The sequence below is a fragment of the Ranitomeya variabilis genome, chromosome 6 (genome assembly GCF_051348905.1).
Source record: "Ranitomeya variabilis isolate aRanVar5 chromosome 6, aRanVar5.hap1, whole genome shotgun sequence".
NCBI lineage: Eukaryota > Metazoa > Chordata > Amphibia > Anura > Dendrobatidae > Ranitomeya > Ranitomeya variabilis.
The window spans coordinates 270711656-270735943 of NC_135237.1; the positions used below are offsets into that span (position 1 = coordinate 270711656).

Consider the following 24288-nt stretch of genomic DNA (forward strand, 5'->3'; position numbering starts at 1 on the left):
GTCTACAGTTCACTAATATTCTTGGGTTGTCAAGAGAGTAATCTAAAAGTTAAAAAAAAGAAAAAAAGCAAGCGCAGCACTCGCAGCCACTGAGTGAATGAATGGATCAGTGGTAAAATTGCACATGATGCTCCAGTATAATGGGGATAAAAGTTCCACATTCTGCTTATTGGGTCCAAGCAGTCCGACCCCCACTAATCAATACATTATATCACTAATCTTGTGGAGAGATGATTGCTTTTTACAACAGGAGAGCCCCTGTAAGTGCATCTCTGCAAATTTGCACCAAGTATTTAATCTCTAATGGAAATAAAGAATCTTCTCCTAATTAATATCAGAGAGAACAAATGACTGCCATATACAGCAGAATCCCCTATACCAAGACCAATACTACCACATACAGGGAAGAAATACCACCACACCATGACCAGACAACTTAGTGACCTAATAATACCACTTACAAGGAACAAATACTACCACACGATAACCAGACCACATAGTGACCAAATAATACCACATACAAGGAAGAAATACCACCACACCATGACCACACCACAGTGACTGAATAATACCACAAACAAGGAACAAATACCATCACACAATGACCAGACCACATAGTGACTGAACAATACCACATACAAGGGACAAATACCACCACGCCATGACCACACCACATATTACCACCACATGGTGTCCGAATAATGCCAAATACAGGAAACAAAGACCGCCACACCATGACTAGACTAACTATTCCACCACATAGTGACTGAATAATATCACATGAAAGGAACAAATGCCATCACACCATGACCAGACCACATATTACCATCACTAGTGACATTATACACAGGATCTCTGTATATAGTGCATAGGTAATACAGTGATCACCAGTGACATTATAAACAGGTACTCTGCATATAGTGTCAGTTTACAGGTAACAGAGTGATCACCAGTGACATTATGCACAGGAGCTCTGTATATAGTGTCAGTGTATAGGTAATACAGTGATCATCAGTGATGTTATACACAGGAGCTCTGTATATAGTGTCCACATACAGGTAATACAAGGATCACCAGTTACATTGTACGCAAGAGTTTTGTATATAGTATATAGTGTATAGAGTGTGGGTGCATGTAATAAACTGACTTACCAGTGACATCTCTAGTTGAAGTCCTTCATCTTAGCTTTTCTTCTTCATCTGGCACAGATCGACATCACTTCTTCCAGCCAGGATTCATATCCGCAGAAAATAACACAGTCATCAATAACTGATCACTTTCAGTGCACATTCCCCACTTTCTCCCCGACTTCTACACTACATCAGATGAAGAAAAAAGCACATAGTGCAGCACTACACAGTGATAGGAAGCCCACTCCCCCTTCGTTCTTCCATAGAAAACAGTTTCCTAAAAAAGTAAATGATATTAGTAGTAATAATTTCCTTAATTGGATGTTCCTCACTTGTCACAATAAACTAATATGGCCCCCAAACAGTAATCAAGACCCTCATCTTGGTTCACTTTATTTAATAATCTCCGGTAGCATGGCCCCCTTTATTTAATAATATGCCCCAGCCAGGCCTCTATATCCCTTGTCCAGCCTGGCCCCCATATATGCATCCTGGCCCCCAGATATCCATCCTGGTACCTACATGTGCATCCTGTCCCCACATATATCAATCTTGGTCCCCATATGTCTCACGGTGTCCTCCTCTACAGATCCGCTGCGCTCATGTACAAATGGCCGCTGACCTAGCATTGACCGGCGGCTGATGCGAGTGCGCCCATCGCAGGCTGCACATGACAGTCACACACAAGTCGGCGGCCTATTGCGAAGTGTTTATTTCAACTGTTGACACAGGGGGCCCGCAGTTGACACAAGCGGGCCCCCTCTGTGTCCTGTTCAGGAGCCTGCCAAAGCACCAGGGCCCACCGGAGAATTCTCTAGAGTTCCGGTGGGCAGTCCAACCTTGAGCAAACTCTAAGTGATGTAGTTAGGTCGCACAAATCACCCTGTGCAAAGATGTTAGCAATGCATACATATTTCCTCCTTATATCTTTTTATATCTTATTTTCTAGGGGTTTTTTTCAGGTTGTCCTAGGCTACTTGTTGAATGGTGGCTAATTAATTTTCAATGCAACTGTGGGTACTTTATAAACCGCTACATTCAATATATACAGGGCTTCTCATAAAATTAAAATATGATCAAAAATTTAATTTATTTCAGTTCTTCAGACTAAGGGACCGTTTTAATTGCTTAGGAAGCCTTTGGCGTTTTTTGTCAATTATTCTAATTTACTGAGATAATGACTTTTGGGTTTTCATTCGCTGTAAGCCATAATCAACATTAACAGAAATAAACACTTAAAATAGATCACTCTGTAATGACTCTACATAATATACAAGTTTCACTTTTTTTTTATTGAAGAACTGAAATAAATTAACTTTTTGATGATATTCTAATTTTGTGAGAAGCACCTGTATTTATAGTATTTATTTCCTTATTTAAAGATAAAATTGGCTCTGATAAAAGCCGCTTTCTATAGGTCTTCGTGGTGGTGGAGGCCACAAGGCACTTGCTCTACACCTTGTACTAGCCAGCTAAAATATATCACATTTTCAACCCCGCAGGAATATCTGGAAAGTGAGAGTTCCTCAGAAATTTCAAGTATAATTTTAGAATGGCTGGGAATTTCAGCAGTCTATCAAAATACACCAGAAAAAAAACAAGGTAATTTTTTTTATATTTGATTATCAATTTAATTTAATTCATTTTATGCATAGACATACAACACAAGTAGAAAAATAACACATGCTCACACAATTGTTTTTGTCAATCCTGGAGAGTTTGTGACTTGGCTATTGCTGGGTGTTTCCACATACTGGGAAAGTTAAGCGTTTGTCCAACATGATTCAAAGTTAAAAAAAATCACTTCTTTATTGATCTATTATTAAAATGATTTTTGGTGCGTTAAAATTGTCATCAGTTTGTTTTAAATACTGCATGTGTTATTAATCCTCGTGTTACAAATGTGATTTGCTTTCACTAAACTAAATACTTTTCCCTAACAAGTAACACACACCTCGTATGAATATCACACCCTCATCAGCACATCTGGCATGATTGACTTGTGATAAAAAAACCTCTCATTTGAATATAGTCAATACGTCAATAATTTTGATGTAGTTTTAGCCATGTCAGCATCACAACGAATATAATGCATCATAACAAAACAGCACAAATACAATGTCTATAAGTTAATAGAACAAGCATAGGCTGCTTTATAATAATTAGTTATATATTGGCCCTCGCACCATTAAACAATAATATACCATTAAACAATAATATGATATGCAGTTCACAGCCAAGCACAATTGTAACACCAGGATTAAGAATATAATTCCAAAATGTGTTTTAACCCCATTACCCCTGAAGGTGGACTGCACGTTAATGACCGGGCCAATTTTTACAATTTTGACCACTGTCAGTTTATGAGGTAATAACTCTAGAACGCTTCAACGGATTCCTGTGATTCTTAGACTGTTTTTTTCATGGCATATTGTAACTTCATGATAGTGGCAAAATTTCTTCGGTATGACTTGCGTTTATTTGTGAAAAAAATGGAAATTTGGCGAAAATTTGGAAAATGTTCATGCCCTTAAATCACAAAGATATGTCACACAAAAGAGTTAATAAATAACTTTTCCCACATGTCTATTTTACATCAGCACAATTTTGGAACCAATTTTTTTTTGTTAGGAAGTTATAAGGTTTACAATTGACCAGTCATTTTTCATTTTTACAGCAAAATTTACAAAACTATTTATTAAAGGACCACCTCACATTTGATGTCAATTTGAGGGGTCTATATGGTGGAAGATACCCAAAAGTGACACCATTCTAAAAACTGCACCCCTCAAGATGCTCAAAACCACATTCAAGAAGTTTATTAACCAAGTTTAGTAACCATTTATGTGCTTCATATGAATTTTTTTTTTTAATTAACATTTAACTGTTTATTCACTAAAAATTGACTCCAGATCCATTTTTTTTTTGTATTTTAACAAGGGTAACAGGAAAAAATAGCCCCCAAAATTTGTTGTGTAATTTCACCTCAGCATGCCGATACCCCATATGAGGGAGAAAACCAATGTTTTGGGCCCACGGCAGAGCTCGGAAGGGAAGGAGCATCATTTGACTTTTTGAATGCAAAATTTGTTGGAACAATTTGCAGATGCCATGTCGCATTTGGAGAGCTTCTACTGTTGCCTAAACAATGAAAATCCCCCACATGTGACACCATTTTGGAGACTAGACCCCTCGGGTACCTGATCTAAATGTGTGGTGAGCACAGTAAACCATCAGGTGCTTCACAGAAGTTTATAAGGTTGAGTTGTAAAAATAACAAAAAAACAAATTTTCCCCACAAATATGTTTTCAGCACAAAATATTGCATTTTCATAAGGATAACCGGAGAGATTGCACCATACAATCTGTAGTGCAATTTCTCCTGAGTACACTGACACCTCATATGAGGGAAAAACTACTGTTTGGGCATATGGTAGGGCTCAGAATGGTCATTTGACTTTTTGAATGTAAAATTTCCTGGAATCATTAGTAGATGTCATGTGTGTCCCATTTGGAGAGCCCCTGATGTGCCTAAACACTGGAAACCCCCCACAAGTGTCCCCATTTTGGAAACTAGATCCCTCAAGGAATGTACTTAGATACGTTGTGAGCACGTTGAACCCCCAGGTGCTACATAGAAGTTTACAACATTGAGCTGTGAAAATAAAAAAATCACATTTTCCCTCAAATTTTGCATTTTCTTAAGGTAACAGGAGAAATTGCACCATACAGTTTGTTGTGCAGTTTCTCCTGAGTACGCCGATACCCCATTTTTGGGGCAATACTACTTTTAAGGCACAGTGCAAAGCTCAGAAGGGAAGAGGCTTCATACTGGAGTTCGGATTTTGCTGGAATGGTTTGAGGGTGCCATGTCCCATTGTAACTTTTATTAAGTTTAATTCAAAAGAATTTTATATCTCCACACCAAAGGTGAAAAGTGCAACGTGCAGAAAGGATATATACAAATAGTTATATCTGGCTAAACAAAAAGGACCAGAACATAGGCTGGTATAATATATGTAAACCTCTCCCTCGGTATTTATGTCCCAATGCAGTGGTATATTAGTTTACAACTGCTATGAATATTTAAAAATTGCCTAAAGTTGATCAAGTTATTTATTTAGCAAAAAATGGAAGGCGACTGTTAGCCCTAAAAAGCACAATTCCCCATCAAAAGAAGCGGTATAGCTAATTGCCTAGGGTGCCCAAAGTTTGCCCTGCCTGGACAGATAGATAAATTGTAATAGCAATACAGTGTCTATAATAGCTGTGCTTTAAATAGTAACCAGTCATACTAAGCCGATGTGAAGAAGGAGGTGTCCTGGCCCTAAATGCCACCCCTGCTGTACACCTACCTAGTTTTTAATTTTTCTTAGGGTTAATAGGATTTATTTATTTTTTTACAACAAACTGAGGTCCATTTTTTCCTGAGTGCGCCAATACCCAGTGCGGCGCCCCAGTGTCCTGGTCGTCACAGTGATGTCATTATCCTTTCAGGGGAGAAGGGATGTCATGTTTGAAGGCAATGAAAGACAACCACATTCAGGTATTACACACATGCAATATGTTCACACTCCAGACCAGAAGGGGGAGCTTTAAGCCTGTTTAGGGTGAACTCCCCTATTTACATCCTGATCTGGAGGGAAAGGAGTTCAGTTCCTGTCAGGCAGCCAGGACGAGAGGAGCTCTGCTGGCTTTAAGTGCTGCAACTCCTGGGAAAAGACACTAAAAGGTGGACATACAGCAGAGAGTGTGCAGGAAAGCAGAGCACAGGAGAGGAATATCAGAGGGAGATCAGCCAGGAACAAGCTGCTCCTTTCTGAGGCGCAGAAGCTGGTAGCCAGGAACACCGAGGGAGCAACTGTCTCTAAGCCTTGCTCCAGAGACCGGCAGGACAGTCAATTCCAAGTTGGCTGTCCGACCTTAATACCTAAGAAGACTCAGTGGCAACTGTGGGGGCCGGGGCGTGTCTAGGGTCCCTATAAACAAGCCTCAGGCCATTAGTCATACGGGTTTGTCCTATCCACACCATCTGGGGGACAGAGAGGAAGACATAACATCAAGAACATCTACAATAGTTGTGAGGACCTTACCGAGAAGCTCAGCAGGGAGGTAATACAACACCCAGGCACTAGTAGGAAGGCTACTGATTTCCACCTGGATAAGGGGACTCTGGAATTGCCTTCAGACCGACCGGACTCTGCCTGCCCTGTCATCTGGCGCTCCGGGCTGAGGATACCATCTGAAGTCTTCAGTAAACAAGGTAAAAGACTGAAAACCTGTCTCCTCGTTCTTTATTGCACCTTGCCCATATATAAACTCTTTTACTGGACGCCCCTGAGGGCCACGGACCGGGTCAGCCACCGTGACATCCCCCGAACTGCAGGACCCGGTACCGAGTACCCCATTTCCCTACTCTGGGGGCGATCCACCTACATGTAAGCGGGAAATATTTTTCAGGCATAATGCAAAGCTCAGAAGGCAAGGAGCGCCAGATTTTACTGTTATGGCTTGCAGGTGCCATAACCCACTGGGAGAGCCCATTAGATGCTAGAACAGCAGAACTCACCATAATTGACCCTATTTTACAAACTACACCTATGAATGAATTCATCTAGGGGTGCAGTGATCATATTGACACCATGGATGTGTCACAGAATTTTATACCTTTGGGCAGTGAAGAAAAAATAACTACATTTTTACCACCAAAATTTCGTTTTAGCCCCAGATTTTACATTTTCACACAAGAAATTTGGCACCAAAATTTGTCCCACAATTTCTACTGAACGTGGCAATACCTAATATATGGCTGTACAGTACTACTTAGCCATACGGAGAGACTCAAGAGGAATGGAGCACTATTTGCCTCCTGGAGCACAGATTTTCCTAGAACAGTTTGCGGACTCCATATACAGATCCAAAAAATTGTTAGAAGAGCAGAATCCCCTCTCAACTGACCCCATTTTGGAAACTATACCCTTTGGGGCATTAATCTACAGGTGTAGTGACGATTTTGACTCCATGGGTATTTTCCAGAAACAAGCAGCAATGAATGTTGCCAAGTGAAAATTGAAAACTGCTGTTGTAGTGACCAGTACAGTGTATGCAAATTGCCTCTTCTAAGAAAAAGAGGACTTAACTCTATAGCGCCACCTGTTGGAAGTAGCGATCCTACAAGTCACAATCAACCCTTTAACGAGTCGTGCAATATGACTTAGGATAAAAGCCAAATCAGTATCTCAATTCGCAGACACGGTGTTTCGGGCTGTTGGCCCTCGTCAGTGCGAAGCATGAGAACTGATTTGGCTACTTCCAACAGGTGGCGCTATAGAGTTAAGTCCTCTTTTTCTCAGAAGAGGCAATTTGCATATTTAAATTCCCAGAGAAGCATTGCATGGCGAATAAGCCTCCTTACCTTGACAAGCCAGCTGGTATGTCACTCTCCATAAGGAGAAACGCTACCCCTTAGACCCCAGTCCAGAGCCTCTCACCTAGCCAAATCAGTTCTCATGCTTCGCACTGACGAGGGCCAACAGCCCGAAACACTGTGTCTGCGAATTGAGATACTGATTTGGCTTTTATCCTAAGTCATATTGCACGACTCGTTAAAGGGTTGATTGTGACTTGTAGGATCGCTACTTCCAACAGGTGGCGCTATAGAGTTAAGTCCTCTTTTTCTCAGAAGAGGCAATTTGCAGTACAGTGCAGTGATTAGTATGTTGTAGTCACCAGTTCGTTATGCCCAGCCTGTGCTTCTGGAGACATGCATCCGTAAATTAGGCGAGCTCTCATTGCTTCAGAAATGCCAAACATATGGACGCTATATGTGGTTTAGGTACACTGTGGGACTCATAAGGGAGGGGGCAATTGGATTTGAGAGCGGATTATATGCTGAATTTCTTTTGGTGGGCGAGGAGCAATTTCACTTTTCCAGAGCCTTTGTACTACCAATAATGTGGAAGCCCTCTATATTTCCATTAACAGATGACAGACTTTATTGGGGACTTACTTTTTTTTGTGGATGAGTTGAAGCTTTTATTGGGAACATTTTACATAATGTTTTGGATCACAGCTGTCCGGCTCTACACTGACCACTTACAGTACTTTAGGGTTTCCATTTAAATCTCTGAGTGACGTGATTCAGATGAAACCCCCGAGGGATCCATTCACTATAATGAGGCATCAGAGTAACTCTGGATTCCGTCTGGCCTCTGTTCAGCGATGTCCTTCTTTTCAGAAGTGAACAAAACTGTGGCAGTCAGCACTTTTATGCAATCCTACAAAGGACACAGGTCAGACGGCATCCACAGTGCCTCCATCTGCTTCATCATATGGAATCTTCCTCCAGAGGTTCCGTCTGAATCATGTATTTCAGAGATTTACATGGAAACCCCGATGCAAGCGCTCAGTGCAGAGCGCAGGATAAATGTGCGCCGATCCTTACCGCGATTTTAGGAAGGCAGGTGAATTGTTTTATTTATTTTTGATACTGTTCCTAGTGCGGTATAAGTGATTAGGCAACTTTATTCTTCGGGTAGATGCGATTACAGTGATACCAGAGTTATTTCGGGTTTTTATGTTTGGCTGCTGTCACACACAAAAGACGCTTTTTATTGCAAAAAATAGTTTTTGCATCACCATATCTTGAGAGCTATAATTTTTCCATATTTTGGCTCACAGAGCCATGTGAGGGCTTGTTTTTTGCGGGACAAGTTGACGTTATTAGTGGTATCATTTTCAGGTACATGACATTTTTTTTTATTGCTTTCTACTCCCGATTTTTGGAGGCAGAATGAACAAAAACCAACAGTTCAGGATTTTTTTTGTAGTGGGGGGGTTTGTCGTTCCATGTGTTGTAAAATTGATAAGGCAATTTTATGCTACGGGTCAGTATGATTACAGCGATATCTCATTTATATAGTTTTTTAACATTTTGCTGCTTTTACACAATAAAAATTATTTTTTGCATCGTTTTATTCTGAGAGCTAGAACGTTTTTATTTTTTTCACTGATGGAGCTGTATCATGGCTTGTTTTTTGTAGGACAAGATAACATTTTTAGTGGTACCATGTTTATTTATAACCATATTTTTGATCGCGTTTTATTCCACTTTTTGTTCGGTGGTATGATGATAATGCATTGTTTTTTTATTTATTTTTTTATGGTGTTCACTAAAGGTGTTAACTAGTGGGACAGTTGTATAGGTCAGGTCGTTGCGGACGCAGCAATACCAAATATTATTAAAATTATTTATTTATATAGCACCATTAATTGCATGGTGCTGTACCTGAGAAAGGGGTTATGCAACACCCTAGGTAGCCGATTGTTGCAATGATGTTGCATTCCTTTCGGGGAGGGTGATATCATGCTTGGAGGCAAGGGAGATTCTACCTATCAGGTAAGACAGGGGAGCTCCCTTACACTTTATGTATCCTGGTCTGGAGGAGGAGCCAGTTATTTTGAGGGAGACAGTGGAGGGAGACAGTTGGTCTCCAGGAGTGAGAAGAAGGACGTCTGGAGCAGACGTGGGGGCCGAGCAGCCACGAGGGAGCTGCTACCCCTGGAAAGAGTGAAAAGCAGAAGGAGAGTTGAATAGTGGAGGAGCTTAGAGGGAAGAAGCACAGAGAAGGAAGAGGCTCAGCAGGGGAACAGCGGAAGGACACCCTGAGTGCAGGAACTGGGTACCGGGAGCCCGAGGCTATAGTGGGACTCTAGGACACTTAGAACCGGAGGGCATAGGATTGTATGTCAATTGCCTGCATCAAGTCTGAGGTGAAGCAGTAAATTTAGAGCCCGGGGCATGATAGAGTCCCTATAAACAGGCTTGAACTGCCTATCGTACAGACATCTGTCTTAGGACAGGAGAGAGGGGACTTGCACTGAGCTTCAAGCGGCAGGTGTTATGGTTTCCAATGGCAAGGAAACATCAGAAGCATAGAATAAACGGACAAGCTCTCGGGTGATGGAAACTAGAGCTGACCGCGAGCCTAAACCTACACACCACACTAGAAGTAGCCAGGGGGCATTCCTGCATTGTCTCTAGATGCCGCGCGCCAGCCGGAGATCTAACTACCCCTGGTAGAAGAAAACACAGTCCTGGCTTGCCTCCAGAGAATGTCCCCACAGGAGATAGCAGCCCCCCACATATAATAACGGTGAGAGCAGATGAAAAGACACACGTAGTATGAAAGCAGATTTAGCACAGAGAGGCCCGCTAACTAAATAGCAGAAAGATACAACAGAGGACTTCGCGGTCAACTGCAAAACCCTTCAAACACCATCCTGAAATTACCTTAACTCATGTGACAACTCATGCCACTGGAGTGGTAATTTCAGCCCAACAAGAGCTTCCAGCTGCAGAGATTCACATAAGTGCAAACTGGACAAAACATACAAAAATAGACTTAAGGACTAAAGTGTCCAACTTAGCTGAGCAGAAAACTGGGAGCAGGAACATGCAACAGAATCACACTGGATACATTGATGGCCAGCATTAGAATGACTGAGGAGCAAGGTTAAATAGGATACTCCCACATCCTGATAGGAACAGGTGAACTGAGAAGGCAAAGCTTGCAGGACACCAGTACCACAAGAGACCACCGGGGGAGCCCACGAACCGAATCACAACAGTACCCCCCCCTTAAGGAGGGGGCACCGAACCCTCACAAGAACCACCAGGGCGATCTGGATGAGCCCTATGAAAGGCACGGACCAAATCAGAAGCATGAACATCAGAAGCTGTAACCCAAGAATTATCCTCTTGACCGTAGCCCTTCCATTTCACCAGATATTGAAGTCTCCGTCTGGAAACACGGGAGTCCAAGATTTTCTCCACCACGTACTCCAATTCACCCTCAACCAGCACAGGAGCAGGAGGCTCAACAGAAGGCACAAGTGGTACCTCATACCTCCGCAATAATGACCGATGGAAGACATTATGGATAGCAAAGGATGCTGGGAGGTCCAAACGAAAAGACACAGGGTTAAGAATTTCCAAAATCTTATAAGGACCGATGAACCGAGGCTTAAACTTAGGAGAAGAGACCCTCATAGGGACAAAACGGGAGGACAACCACACCAAGTCCCCAACACGAAGACGAGGACCAACACGACGATGGCGATTAGCAAAACGTTGAGTCCTCTCCTGGGACAACTCCAAATTGTCCACCACCTGCCCCCAAATACGATGCAACCTATCCACCATGGTATCCACTCCAGGACAATCCGAAGACTCCACCTGACCAGATGAAAAACGAGGATGGAACCCTGAATTGCAAAAGAAAGGGGAGACCAAAGTGGCAGAACTGGCCCGATTATTAAGGGCAAACTCAGCCAACGGCAAAAAGGAGACCCAGTCATCCTGATCAGCAGACACAAAACACCTCAAATAAGTCTCCAAGGTCTGATTAGTACGTTCCGTCTGGCCATTTGTCTGGGGATGAAATGCAGACGAAAAAGACAAATCAATGCCCATCCTGGCACAAAACGCCCGCCAAAATCTGGACACAAACTGGGATCCCCTGTCGGAAACGATATTCTCCGGAATACCATGCAGCCGAACCACATTCTGAAAAAACAGGGGCACCAACTCAGATGAGGAAGGCAGCTTGGGCAAGGGCACCAAATGAACCATCTTAGAAAAGCGGTCACACACCACCCAAATGACGGACATCTTCTGAGAAACAGGGAGATCAGAAATAAAATCCATAGAGATGTGTGTCCAAGGCCTCTTAGGAACAGGCAAGGGCAACAACAACCCACTAGCCCGAGAACAACAAGGCTTGGCCCGAGCACAAACATCGCAAGACTGCACAAAAGTACGCACGTCCCGAGACAGGGAAGGCCACCAGAAGGACCTAGCCACCAAATCTCTGGTACCAAAAATTCCCGGATGACCTGCCAACGCAGAAGAATGAACCTCCGAGATGACTCTATTGGTCCACTCATCCGGCACAAACAATCTACCAGGCGGACAACGATCAGGCCGATCCGCCTGAAACTCTTGTAAAGCACGTCGCAGGTCTGGGAAGACAGCAGACAATATCACCCCATCCTTAAGTATACCCGTAGGTTTAGAATCACCAGGGGAATCAGGTTCAAAACTCCTAGAAAGGGCATCCGCCTTCACATTCTTAGTACCTGGCAGATACGAAACCACAAAATTAAACCGGGAGAAAAACAACGACCAGCGCGCCTGTCTAGGATTCAGACGTCTGGCCGACTCAAGATAAATCAAATTTTTGTGATCAGTCAAGACCACCACCTGATGTTTAGCACCCTCAAGCCAATGACGCCACTCCTCGAATGCCCACTTCATCGCCAAAAGCTCCCGATTACCGACGTCATAATTTCGCTCGGCGGGCGAAAATTTTCGAGAAAAGAATGCACAAGGTCTCATCACTGAACAATCTGAACTTTTCTGCGACAAAACCGCCCCCGCTCCGATCTCGGAAGCATCAACTTCCACCTGAAAAGGAAGAGAAACATCAGGCTGGCACAACACCGGAGCAGAAGAAAAACGGCGCTTAAGCTCCCGAAATGCCTCCACAGCAGCAGGAGACCAATCTGCAACATCAGCACCCTTTTTAGTCAAATCAGTCAAAGGCCTGACAACGCTAGAAAAACCAGTTATGAATCGACGATAAAAGTTAGCAAAGCCCAAAAATTTCTGAAGTCCCTTAAGAGAAGTCGGTTGCGTCCAGTCACAAATAGCCCGAACCTTCACAGGATCCATCTCAATAGAAGAGGGGGAAAAAATGTACCCCAAAAAAGAAATCTTCTGAACCCCAAAAACACACTTTGAACCTTTAACAAACAAAGAATTGGTCCGCAAAACCTGAAAAACCCTCCTAACTTGTTGAACATGAGATTCCCAGTCATCCGAAAAAATCAAGATATCGTCCAAATACACAATCATAAATTTATCCAGATATTCACGGAAAATATTGTGCATAAAAGACTGAAAGACCGAAGGGGCATTTGACAGACCAAAAGGCATCACCAAATACTCAAAATGGCCCTCGGGCGTATTAAATGCGGTTTTCCACTCATCCCCCTGCTTAATTCGCACCAAATTATACGCACCGCGAAGATCAATCTTAGAGAACCACTTCGCCCCCTCAATGCGAGCAAATAAATCTGTCAGCAATGGCAAAGGATACTGATACTTGACTGTGATCTTATTCAAGAGTCTATAATCAATACAAGGTCTCAAAGAACCATCGCTTTTAGCTACGAAAAAGAACCCCGCTCCAAGAGGAGACGAAGAAGGACGAATATGTCCCTTTTCCAAGGACTCCCTAATATACTCTCGCATGGCAGCATGTTCAGGTACAGACAGATTGAATAGACGACCCTTAGGAAATTTACTGCCAGGGATCAAATCTATGGCGCAATCGCAATCTCTGTGAGGAGGAAGAGAATTAAGAGTAGATTCCTCAAAAACCTCACGATAATCAGACAAAAACTCAGGAATTTCAGAGGGAATAGATGAAGCAATGGAGACCAAAGATGTGTCCCCATGATTTCCCTGACATCCCCAGCTTAGTACAGACATTGTTTTCCAGTCAAGGACTGGGTTATGAGTTTGCAACCATGGCAATCCCAGCACCAACACATCATGTAGATTATACAGTACAAGGAAGCGAATCACCTCTTGATGGTCTGGAGTCATACGCATAGTCACTTGTGTCCAGTATTGTGGTTTATTACTAGCCAATGGTGTAGAATCAATACCCTTTAAAGGTATAGGAACTTCCAGAGGCTCTAGATCAAACCCACAGCGCCTGGCAAAGGACCAATCCATAAGACTCAAAGCGGCGCCAGAATCCACATACGCATCCGCAACAATAGAAGATAACGAACAAATTAGAGTTACAGACAAAATAAACTTGGACTGCAAAGTGCCAATAGCAGAGGATTTATCAACTTTCTTTGTTCGTTTAGAGCATGCTGATATAACATGAGTAGAATTTCCACAATAGAAGCACAAATGATTTTTGCGCCTATAAATCTGTCGTTCGCTTCTGGACAGAAAGCTATCACATTGCATACTCTGTGGTGCCTCTTCAGAAGACACCGCCAACTGGTGCACAGGTTTGCGTTCCCGTAAACGCCGATCAATCTGAATTGCCATTGTCATGGACTCATTCAGACCAGTAGGCGCAGGAAACCCCACCATGACGTCTTTTACCGCATCAGAGAGACCTCTGAAAATTGCCGCCAGAGCGCACTCATTCCACTGAGTAAGCACAGACCATTTTCGAAATTTTTGGCAATACATTTCGGCTTCATCTTGCCCCTGAGAGAGGGCTATTAGGGCTTTCTCAGCCTGAATCTCCAAATTTGGTTCCTCATAAAGCAACCCCAAAGCCAGAAAAAACGCATCCACACTGAGCAACACAGGATCCCCTGGTGCCAATGAAAATGCCCAATTCTGGGGGTCACCCCGCAGTAAAGAAATCACAATTTTTACTTGCTGGGCAGGATCTCCAGCAGAATGAGATCTCAGCGAAAGAAACAATTTACAATTGTATTTAAAATTTAGAAAACAAGATCGATCTCCAGAAAAAAACTCCGGTATAGGAATTTTAGGTTCAGACCGAGGAGCATGTAACAAAAAATCTTGTATATTCTGAACTTTAGAGGCAAGATTATACAAATTGGTAGCCAGACTCTGGGGATCCATATTTCAACAGATAAAGTCTGAGCCATTCAGGGGTTAAGAGGAGAGAAAAACAGGAGACTGCAATTAGAGCTGGAGTGCAACTTCAGAGGGGAAAAAAAAAAAAAAAAAAATTTCACACAGTTCCTTTTCTCTCCTGCTTCAGCCTATAGATTAAACATTGGGCTGGCCATACTGTTATGGTTTCCAATGGCAAGGAAACATCAGAAGCATAGAATAAACGGACAAGCTCTCGGGTGATGGAAACTAGAGCTGACCGCGAGCCTAAACCTACACACCACACTAGAAGTAGCCAGGGGGCATTCCTGCGTTGTCTCTAGATGCCGCGCGCCAGCCGGAGATCTAACTACCCCTGGTAGAAGAAAACACAGTCCTGGCTTGCCTCCAGAGAATGTCCCCACAGGAGATAGCAGCCCCCCACATATAATAACGGTGAGAGCAGATGAAAAGACACACGTAGTATGAAAGCAGATTTAGCACAGAGAGGCCCGCTAACTAAATAGCAGAAAGATACAACAGAGGACTTCGCGGTCAGCTGCAAAACCCTTCAAACACCATCCTGAAATTACCTTAACTCATGTGACAACTCATGCCACTGGAGTGGTAATTTCAGCCCAACAAGAGCTTCCAGCTGCAGAGATTCACATAAGTGCAAACTGGACAAAACATACAAAAATAGACTTAAGGACTAAAGTGTCCAACTTAGCTGAGCAGAAAACTGGGAGCAGGAACATGCAACAGAATCACACTGGATACATTGATGGCCAGCATTAGAATGACTGAGGAGCAAGGTTAAATAGGATACTCCCACATCCTGATAGGAACAGGTGAACTGAGAAGGCAAAGCTTGCAGGACACCAGTACCACAAGAGACCACCGGGGGAGCCCACGAACCGAATCACAACAGGCAGGGACCTTACCAACTAAACAGCGCAAGTAGGAAAGGCTTACGTACGTCACCTGGGAGAGGGATCTCCTATTGCCTCCAAGCTTGCCGGACCACAGCTACCCTGCACTTGGTACCCTGGACTGAGGACTACTACTACCATCAGTAAACCAGCTAAAGACTTTGCAAACCTGTGTCCTCGTTCTTTGCTCATTTATCTGCTTACACCATCTTGCCATACACTTGGGAAGCCCTCGGGGTTCCGCTTCAGCTGTGGGAAGCGTCACCATCTAGCCGCCCTACCATCACCCCAGAGGACCCCTTTAATCGGCATCGGTCCCAACTGACCGAACACCACAGGTGGCATCACGAACAACAGATTTTATTTGCAATAATCCCTTAAAAGACCTTTCCCCTTTAATTGGGTGCCCAGGGCCACGGACCGGGTCGCAGCCACCGTGACATCCCCTTTAAGACCGGACCCGGTACCAAGTACCTCAAGGCCCTGGCGGGCGTTCCAGTTATGTACAGAGTAATGGATATCGTTTACAGTAAACAAATTTACAATGACAGATTGGCACGGAGGGGAGAGGATCCTGTCCTTGTGGACTTACATTCTACGAGGTAATGAGGAAGAGACAGAAGGTCTTGGGTGCAGCAGCTCTGGTGGTGGTGAGGCAGCATCTCTGGTGGTGGTGAGGCAGCAGCTTGGGTGGTGGTGAGGCGGTGATAATCAGACGTGTTGAGGTGTGGAATTCCAGAGGATGTGGGATATTCGGGAGAAATCTTGGAGGCGGTTGTGTGAGAAATGAATAAGTGTGGAGGAGAGTAGGAGGTCTTGGGAGGATCGAAGATTACATGAGGGAAAATATTGAGAGATTAGTTCAGAGATATAGGGAAGGTACAGGTTGTAGATGGCTTTGTAGATCAGTGTTAGTAGTTTGAACTGGATTTGTTGGGGAATTGGGAGCCAGTGAAAGGATTTGCAGAGGGTAGAAGCAGGGGAGTAGCGAGGAGAGAGGTGGATTAGCTGGGCAGCAGAGTTGAGGACAGACTGGAGTGGTGCAAGAGAGTTAGCGGGGAGGCCACAGAGGAGGGTGTTGCAGTCGTCAAGGTGGGAGATGATGAGGGCATGCACAAGAGTTTTAGTAGATTGTGGGCTGAGGAAGGGACAGATTCTGGCAATATTTTTTAGTTGGAGGCGACAGGAGGTGGCAAGAGTTTGGACGTGCGGTTTGAAGGACAGGGCAAAGTCGAGAGTTACCCCGAGGCAGCGGATTTCAGGTGCAGGAGAGAGTGTGATGCCGAATAGATAGATCAGGTAGGGGGGATACGCGAGATGGGGAAAGGTGATGAGTTTCGGTTTTGTCTACAGTGAGTTTTAGGAAGTGAGAGGTGAAGAAGGAGGATATGGCTGATAGACACTCCGGGATTCTGGACAGCAGAGAGGTAACATCTGGGCCAGAGAGGTAGATCTGAGTGTCGTCCTCATATAGGTGATACTGGAAGCCATGGGACTTTGAGTTGTCCTAGGCCAAGGGTACAGATGGAAAAAATTAGGGGCCCCAGGACAGAGCCTTGAGGGACTCCAAAAGACAAAGGGCAAGATGAGGAGGTAGTGTGGAGTGGGAAACGCTAAATGTGCGGTCTGAAAGGTATGAGGCAATCCAGGACAGGGCAAGGTCTTTGAGGCCAAGGAAAGAAAGATTCTGTAGCAGTAGGAAGTAGTCAACTGTGTCGAAGGCAGAAGACAGGTCGAGAAGGAGGAGGATGGATAACTGTCTGTTAGCTTTGGCTGTGAGTAAGTCATTTGCAATTTTGGCCAGGGCAGTTTCAGTGGAGTGGTGGGGGCGAAAGCCAGATTGGAGGTTGTCAAGGAGAGAGTTAGATGAGAGATGGTAGGAAATTTGAGGATAGACATGCTGCTCAAGGAGTTTTGAAGCAAACGGGAGCAGTGATAGGGTGCGATAGCTGGGCATAGCAGTTGGGTCAAGGTTAGTTTTTTTGAGGATGGGTGTGATGGTGGCATGTTTGAAGGCAGAGGGGAAGGTACCAGAAGATAGCGATAGGTTGAAGAGATGGGTTAGGGCTGGAATGAGCATGTTAGTGAGGTTGGGGAGCAGGTGGGAAGTGATGGGGTCAAGTGCACAGGTGGTGAGGTGTGATTTGGAAAGGAGGTTAGTAAGCTCTCCTTCAGTGATGTTGGAGAGTGAGGTTATTAGGGAAGGGCAGAGGTCTGGTATATGGAGTGGTTGGGTGGTGGAACAGTGAGGGTATGTGCACACGTCCGGATTTCTTGCAGAAATTTCCTGAAGAAAACCGGAAATTTTCTGCAAGAAATCCGAATTTTTTTTTTGCGGTTTTTTTTCCCGTTTTTTTCGCGTTTCTTTAGCATTTTGCAAGCGTAATTAGCTTGCAGAATGCTAAAGTTTTCCAAGCGATCTGTAGCATCGCATGGAAAACTGACTGATAGGTTGGTCACACTTGTCAAACATACTGTTTGACAAGTGTGACCAACTTTTTACTATAGATGCTGCTTATGCAGCATCTATAGTAAAAGATAGAATGTTTAAAAATAATTTAAAAAATAAAAAAATGGTTATGCTCACCTGCAGACAGCCTCAGCGGCGTCTGTTCCTATAGATGCCGGTATGGTTCAGGACCTTCGATGACGTCGCGGCTTGCGATTGGTCGCGTGAGCAGTCACATGAGCGGTCACGTGTCCAATCACAAGACAGCGACGTCATCGCAGGTCCTGAACCACACCATCTATAGGAACGGAAGAGAGAGCATGCACCGGAGAGGCGGGAACACTTCGGGGGCCATCAGAGGGTGAGTATATCACTATTTTTTATTTTAATTCTTTTTTTTTACCAATTGTTGCCCAGTCCGTGGAGGAGAGTCTCCTCTCCTCCACCCTGGGTACCAACCACACATAATCTGCTTACTTCCCGCATGGTGTGCTGTTGTGAACTCTATTTTTGGGCTCCCTCTAGTGGTCACAAGCGGTACTGTGTAGTGTGGTCTTTCTGCAGGTTGGCTTCATCAGCTGGTTCATTATCCTTGGTTGGTTTCCTATTTAGCTCACCTGGATACTCAGTTCCTTGCCTGCTATCAATGTATTCAGTGCTCTTCAGATTCCTGGTGACTACCTTGCTCCCAGTCTCTCCAAGACAAGCTAAGTTTTTGTTTGTTCAGTTTCTGATTATCAGCGTTCATCATGTTTTTTGTCCAGCTTGTTAAAATGTGATTTCTTACTTGCTGGTTGCTCTAGGGGACTGAGTTTCTCCCCTCACACCGTTAGTTGGTGTGGGGGTTCTTGAAATCTCAGTGTGGATATTTTGTAAGGGTTTTTTACTGACCGCATAGACCCCTTTTCTATTTTCTGCTATCTAGAATTAGTGGGCCTCTTTTGCTGAATCTGCTTTCACCCCTGTGTATGTGCCTTCCTCTTACCTCACCGTTATTATCTGTTGGGGGCTTCTATATCTTTGGGGATTATTTCTCTGTAGGCAAGAGAGGTCTTTCTTTCTCTCTAGGGGTAGTTAGTTCCTCAGGCTGGCTCGAGACGTCTAGGATTTTAGACACGTTCACCGGCTGCCTCTAGTGTGGTTGGATAGGTTCAGTTTTGCGGTCAGTCCAGTTTTCCACCTCCCTAGAGCTTGTCCTATGTTTAGTCACCTTGCTGGAGTAATTTGTGATCCTCAACCACTAAGGATCATAACAGTATAGCAGGCCAAAAAGTGTTTTATGCATCGCAGAAGTGGGATTAAAAGAAGACCTGAGTACATTTTTTTTTTTTTTTTTTTGTGCTGCAGTCTGTCTAGCTTCTTTCATCCCCTTGAACTCTGAGTGGTTTTGAGCTCAGCTGCAGACATGGATGTTCAGACTCTGACTTCTAGTGTGGATCATCTTGCTGCACGGGTGCAAAGTATTCAGGATTTTGTTATTCATAGCCCTATGTCAGAACCAAAGATACCCATTCCTGAGTTGTTTTCTGGAGATAGATCTAGGTTTCAGAATTTTAAGAATAATTGTAAGTTATTTCTATCTCTGAGACCTCGTTCCTCTGGTGATTCCGCTCAGCAAGTAAAAATTGTTATCTCCTTGTTGCGTGGCGACCCGCAGGATTGGGCCTTCTCTCTGGCGCCAGGAGATCCTGCATTGCTTAATGTGGATGCGTTTTTTCTGGCTCTTGGATTGCTTTATGAGGAGCCTAATCTTGAGGATCAGGCAGAAAAAGCGTTGCTGGCCCTCTCTCAAGGGCAGGATGAAGCAGAGGTGTATTGTCAAAAATTTCGGAAATGGTCAGTGCTTACTCAATGGAATGAGTGTGCCCTGGCTGCAAATTTCAGAGAAGGTCTTTCTGAAGCCATTAAGGATGTTATGGTGGGGTTCCCCACCCCTACAAGTCTGAGTGATTCTATGGCTTTAGCCATTCAGGTTGATCGGCGTTTGCGGGAGCGCAAATCTGCTCATCCTTTGGCGGTATTTTCTGAACAGGGACCTGAGTCTATGCAATGTGATCGAACTCTAACCAGAATTGAGCGACAAAGTCATAGACGTCAAAATGGGTTGTGCTTTTACTGTGATGATTCTGCTCATGTTATCTCAGCATGCTCTAAACGCTTAAAAAAGGTTGCTAAACCTGTCACCATTGGTACTATACAGCCTAAATTTATTTTGTCTGTTACTTTGATTTGTTCTTTGTCGTCCTACTCGGTTATGGCCTTTGTGGATTCGGGTGCTGCCCTGAATCTGATGGATTTGTCATTTGCCAGGCGCTGTGGTTTTGTCCTGGAGCCTTTGGAATTTCCTATTCCTCTGAGGGGAATTGATGCTACGCCATTGGCTGAGAATAAACCTCAGTATTGGACGCAAATGACCATGTGCATGACTCCCGTTCATCAGGAGGTGATTCGCTTTCTTATTCTGCATAATTTACATGATGTTGTCGTTTTGGGTCTGCCATGGCTGCAGGCTCATAATCCAGTTTTAGATTGGAAAGCTATGTCTGTGTCTAGTTGGGGTTGTCAGGGAATTCATGGCGATACTCCATTGGTGTCTATTGCTTCTTCCACTCCTTCTGTGGTCCCTGAGTTTTTGTCTGACTTCCAGGATGTATTTGATGAGCCCAGGTCCAGTGTCCTGCCCCCTCATAGGGATTGTGACTGTGCTATAAATTTAATTCCTGGTAGTAAATTCCCTAAGGGACGACTTTTTAATTTGTCTATACCAGAGCATGCCGCGATGCGGAGTTATATAAAGGAGTCTTTGGAGAAGGGACATATTCGCCCATCCTCTTCCCCTCTTGGTGCAGGATTCTTTTTTGTGGCCAAGAAGGACGGTTCTTTGAGACCGTGTATAGATTATCGCCTTCTGAATAAAATCACAGTCAAATTTCAGTATCCTTTGCCACTATTGTCTGATTTGTTTGCTCGGATTAAGGGTGCCAGTTGGTTCACCAAGATAGATCTCCGTGGTGCGTATAATCTTGTGCGCATTAAGCAGGGAGATGAATGGAAAACAGCATTTAATACGCCCGAAGGCCATTTTGAGTACTTGGTGATGCCTTTTGGACTCTCTAATGCTCCTTCTGTGTTTCAGTCCTTCATGCATGACATCTTCCGAGAATATCTGGATAAATTTATGATTGTTTATCTGGATGACATTTTGGTTTTTTCTGATGATTGGGAGTCCCATGTGAAGCAGGTCAGGATGGTGTTTCAGGTCCTGCGTGCTAATGCTTTATTTGTGAAGGGCTCAAAATGCCTCTTCGGAGTACAGAAGGTCTCCTTTTTGGGTTTTATTTTTTCTCCTTCTACTGTGGAGATGGACCCAGTCAAGGTCCAGGCTATTTATGACTGGACTCAGCCCACGTCTGTTAAGAGTCTTCAGAAGTTCTTGGGTTTTGCTAATTTTTACCGTCGTTTCATCGCTAATTTTTCTAGTGTGGTTAAACCTTTGACGGATTTGACCAAGAAGGGCTCTGATGTGACTAATTGGTCTCCTGCGGCCGTGGAGGCCTTTCGGGAGCTTAAGCACCGGTTTTCTTCAGCTCCAGTCTTATGTCAGCCAGATGTCTCTCTCCCCTTCCAGGTCGAGGTTGATGCTTCCGAGATTGGAGCAGGGGCTGTTTTGTCGCAGAGAAGCTCTGAGGGCTCTGTGATGAAGCCGTGTGCTTTCTTTTCAAAAAAGTTTTCGCCTGCCGAGCGAAATTATGATGTTGGTAATCGGGAGTTGTTGGCTATGAAGTGGGCACTTGAGGAGTGGCGACATTGGCTCGAAGGAGCTAAACATCGTGTGGTGGTCCTGACTGATCACAAAAATCTGATTTACCTCGAGTCTGCCAAGCGCCTGAATCCTAGACAGTCTCGTTGGTCATTGTTTTTCTCCCGTTTCAACTTCGTGGTCTCATACCTGCCTGGTTCGAAGAACGTGAAAGCTGATGCACTTTCTAGGAGTTTTGTGCCTGACTCTCCGGGAGTTTCTGAGCCGGCTGGTATTCTCAGAGAGGGAGTGATTTTGTCTGCCATTTCTCCAGATTTGCGACGAGTGCTGCAGAAATTTCAGGCGGATAGACCTGACCGTTGTCCACCAGAGAGACTGTTTGTCCCGGATAGATGGACCAGCAGAGTTATTTCCGAGGTTCATTCTTCGGTGTTGGCGGGTCATCCTGGGATTTTTGGTACCAGAGATTTGGTGGCTAGGTCCTTCTGGTGGCCTTCCTTGTCGCGGGATGTGCGTTCCTTTGTGCAGTCTTGTGGGATTTGTGCTCGGGCTAAGCCTTGCTGTTCTCGTGCCAGCGGTTTGCTTTTGCCTTTGCCTGTCCCGAAAAGGCCTTGGATGCACATTTCCATGGATTTTATTTCGGATCTGCCAGTATCTCAGAAAATGTCTGTCATCTGGGTGGTGTGTGATCGTTTTTCCAAGATGGTCCATTTGGTGCCCTTGCCTAAGCTGCCTTCCTCCTCCGATTTGGTTCCTCTATTTTTTCAGAATGTGGTTCGCTTGCACGGTATTCCTGAAAATATTGTGTCTGATAGAGGATCCCAGTTTGTGTCCAGGTTTTGGCGAACTTTTTGTGCTAAGATGGGCATTGATTTGTCTTTTTCGTCGGCCTTCCATCCTCAGACTAATGGCCAAACCGAGCGAACTAATCAGACGTTGGAGACTTATTTGAGATGTTTTGTTTCTGCTGATCAGGATGATTGGGTGACTTTTTTTGCCATTGGCCGAGTTTGCCCTTAATAATCGGGCTAGTTCTGCTACCTTGGTTTCGCCTTTTTTCTGCAATTCTGGTTTCCATCCTCGTTTTTCCTCAGGTCAGGTTGAGTCTTCTGACTGTCCTGGGGTGGATTCTGTGGTGGATAAGTTGCAGCAGATTTGGAGCCATGTGGTGGACAATCTGAAATTGTCACAGGAGAGGGCTCAGCGCTTTGCCAACCGCCGCCGCGGTGTGGGTCCCCGACTTCGTGTTGGAGATTTGGTGTGGCTGTCTTCTCGGTATGTTCCTATGAAGGTTTCATCTCCTAAGTTTAAGCCTCGCTTCATCGATCCTTATAAGATCATGGAAATCCTTAACCCGGTGTCTTTTCGTTTTGATCTCCCGGCATCGTTTGCCATCCATAATGTGTTCCATAGGTCTTTGTTGCGGAGGTATGTGGTACCTGTGGTTCCTTCTGTTGAGCCTCCTGCTCCGGTGCTGGTCGAGGGTGAATTGGAGTACGTGGTGGAGAAGATTTTGGATTCTCGTATCTCTAGACGGAGACTTCAGTATCTGGTTAAGTGGAAGGGCTATGGTCAGGAGGATAATTCCTGGGTTGTCGCCTCTGATGTTCATGCGGCCGATTTGGTTTGTGCCTTCCACGCAGCTCGTCCTGATCGCCCTGGGGGTCTTGATGAGGGTTCGGTGACCCCTCCTCAAGGGGGGGGGCACTGTTGTGAACTCTATTTTTGGGCTCCCTCTAGTGGTCACAAGCGGTACTGTGTAGTGTGGTCTTTCTGCTGGTTGGCTTCATCAGCTGGTTCATTATCCTTGGTTGGTTTCCTATTTAGCTCACCTGGATACTCAGTTCCTTGCCTGCTATCAATGTATTCAGTGCTCTTCAGATTCCTGGTGACTACCTTGCTCCCAGTCTCTCCAAGACAAGCTAAGTTTTTGTTTGTTCAGTTTCTGATTATCAGCGTTCATCATGTTTTTTGTCCAGCTTGTTAAAATGTGAATTCTTACTTGCTGGTTGCTCTAGGGGACTGAGTTTCTCCCCTCACACCGTTAGTTGGTGTGGGGGTTCTTGAAATCTCAGTGTGGATATTTTGTAAGGGTTTTTTACTGACCGCATAGACCCCTTTTCTATTTTCTGCTATCTAGAATTAGTGGGCCTCTTTTGCTGAATCTGCTTTCACCCCTGTGTATGTGCCTTCCTCTTACCTCACCGTTATTATCTGTTGGGGGCTTCTATATCATTGGTGATTATTTCTCTGGAGGCAAGAGAGGTCTTTCTTTCTCTCTAGGGGTAGTTAGTTCCTCAGGCTGGCTCGAGACGTCTAGGATTTTAGACACGTTCACCGGCTGCCTCTAGTGTGGT

The 24288-nt window shown here is 44.4% G+C and overlaps 1 protein-coding gene across 1 annotated transcript in view; it reads left to right on the forward strand.

The window, feature by feature from the left end:
• The window catches only part of LOC143782306 (NFX1-type zinc finger-containing protein 1-like), a 390131-nt gene that overhangs the window by 201392 nt on the left and 164451 nt on the right, over positions 1-24288 (forward strand). The window contains exon 11 of the mRNA XM_077269621.1: positions 2633-2732. Within this exon, the coding sequence (XP_077125736.1) occupies positions 2633-2732 (100 nt within the window). The remainder of the gene's footprint in view (positions 1-2632; positions 2733-24288) is intronic.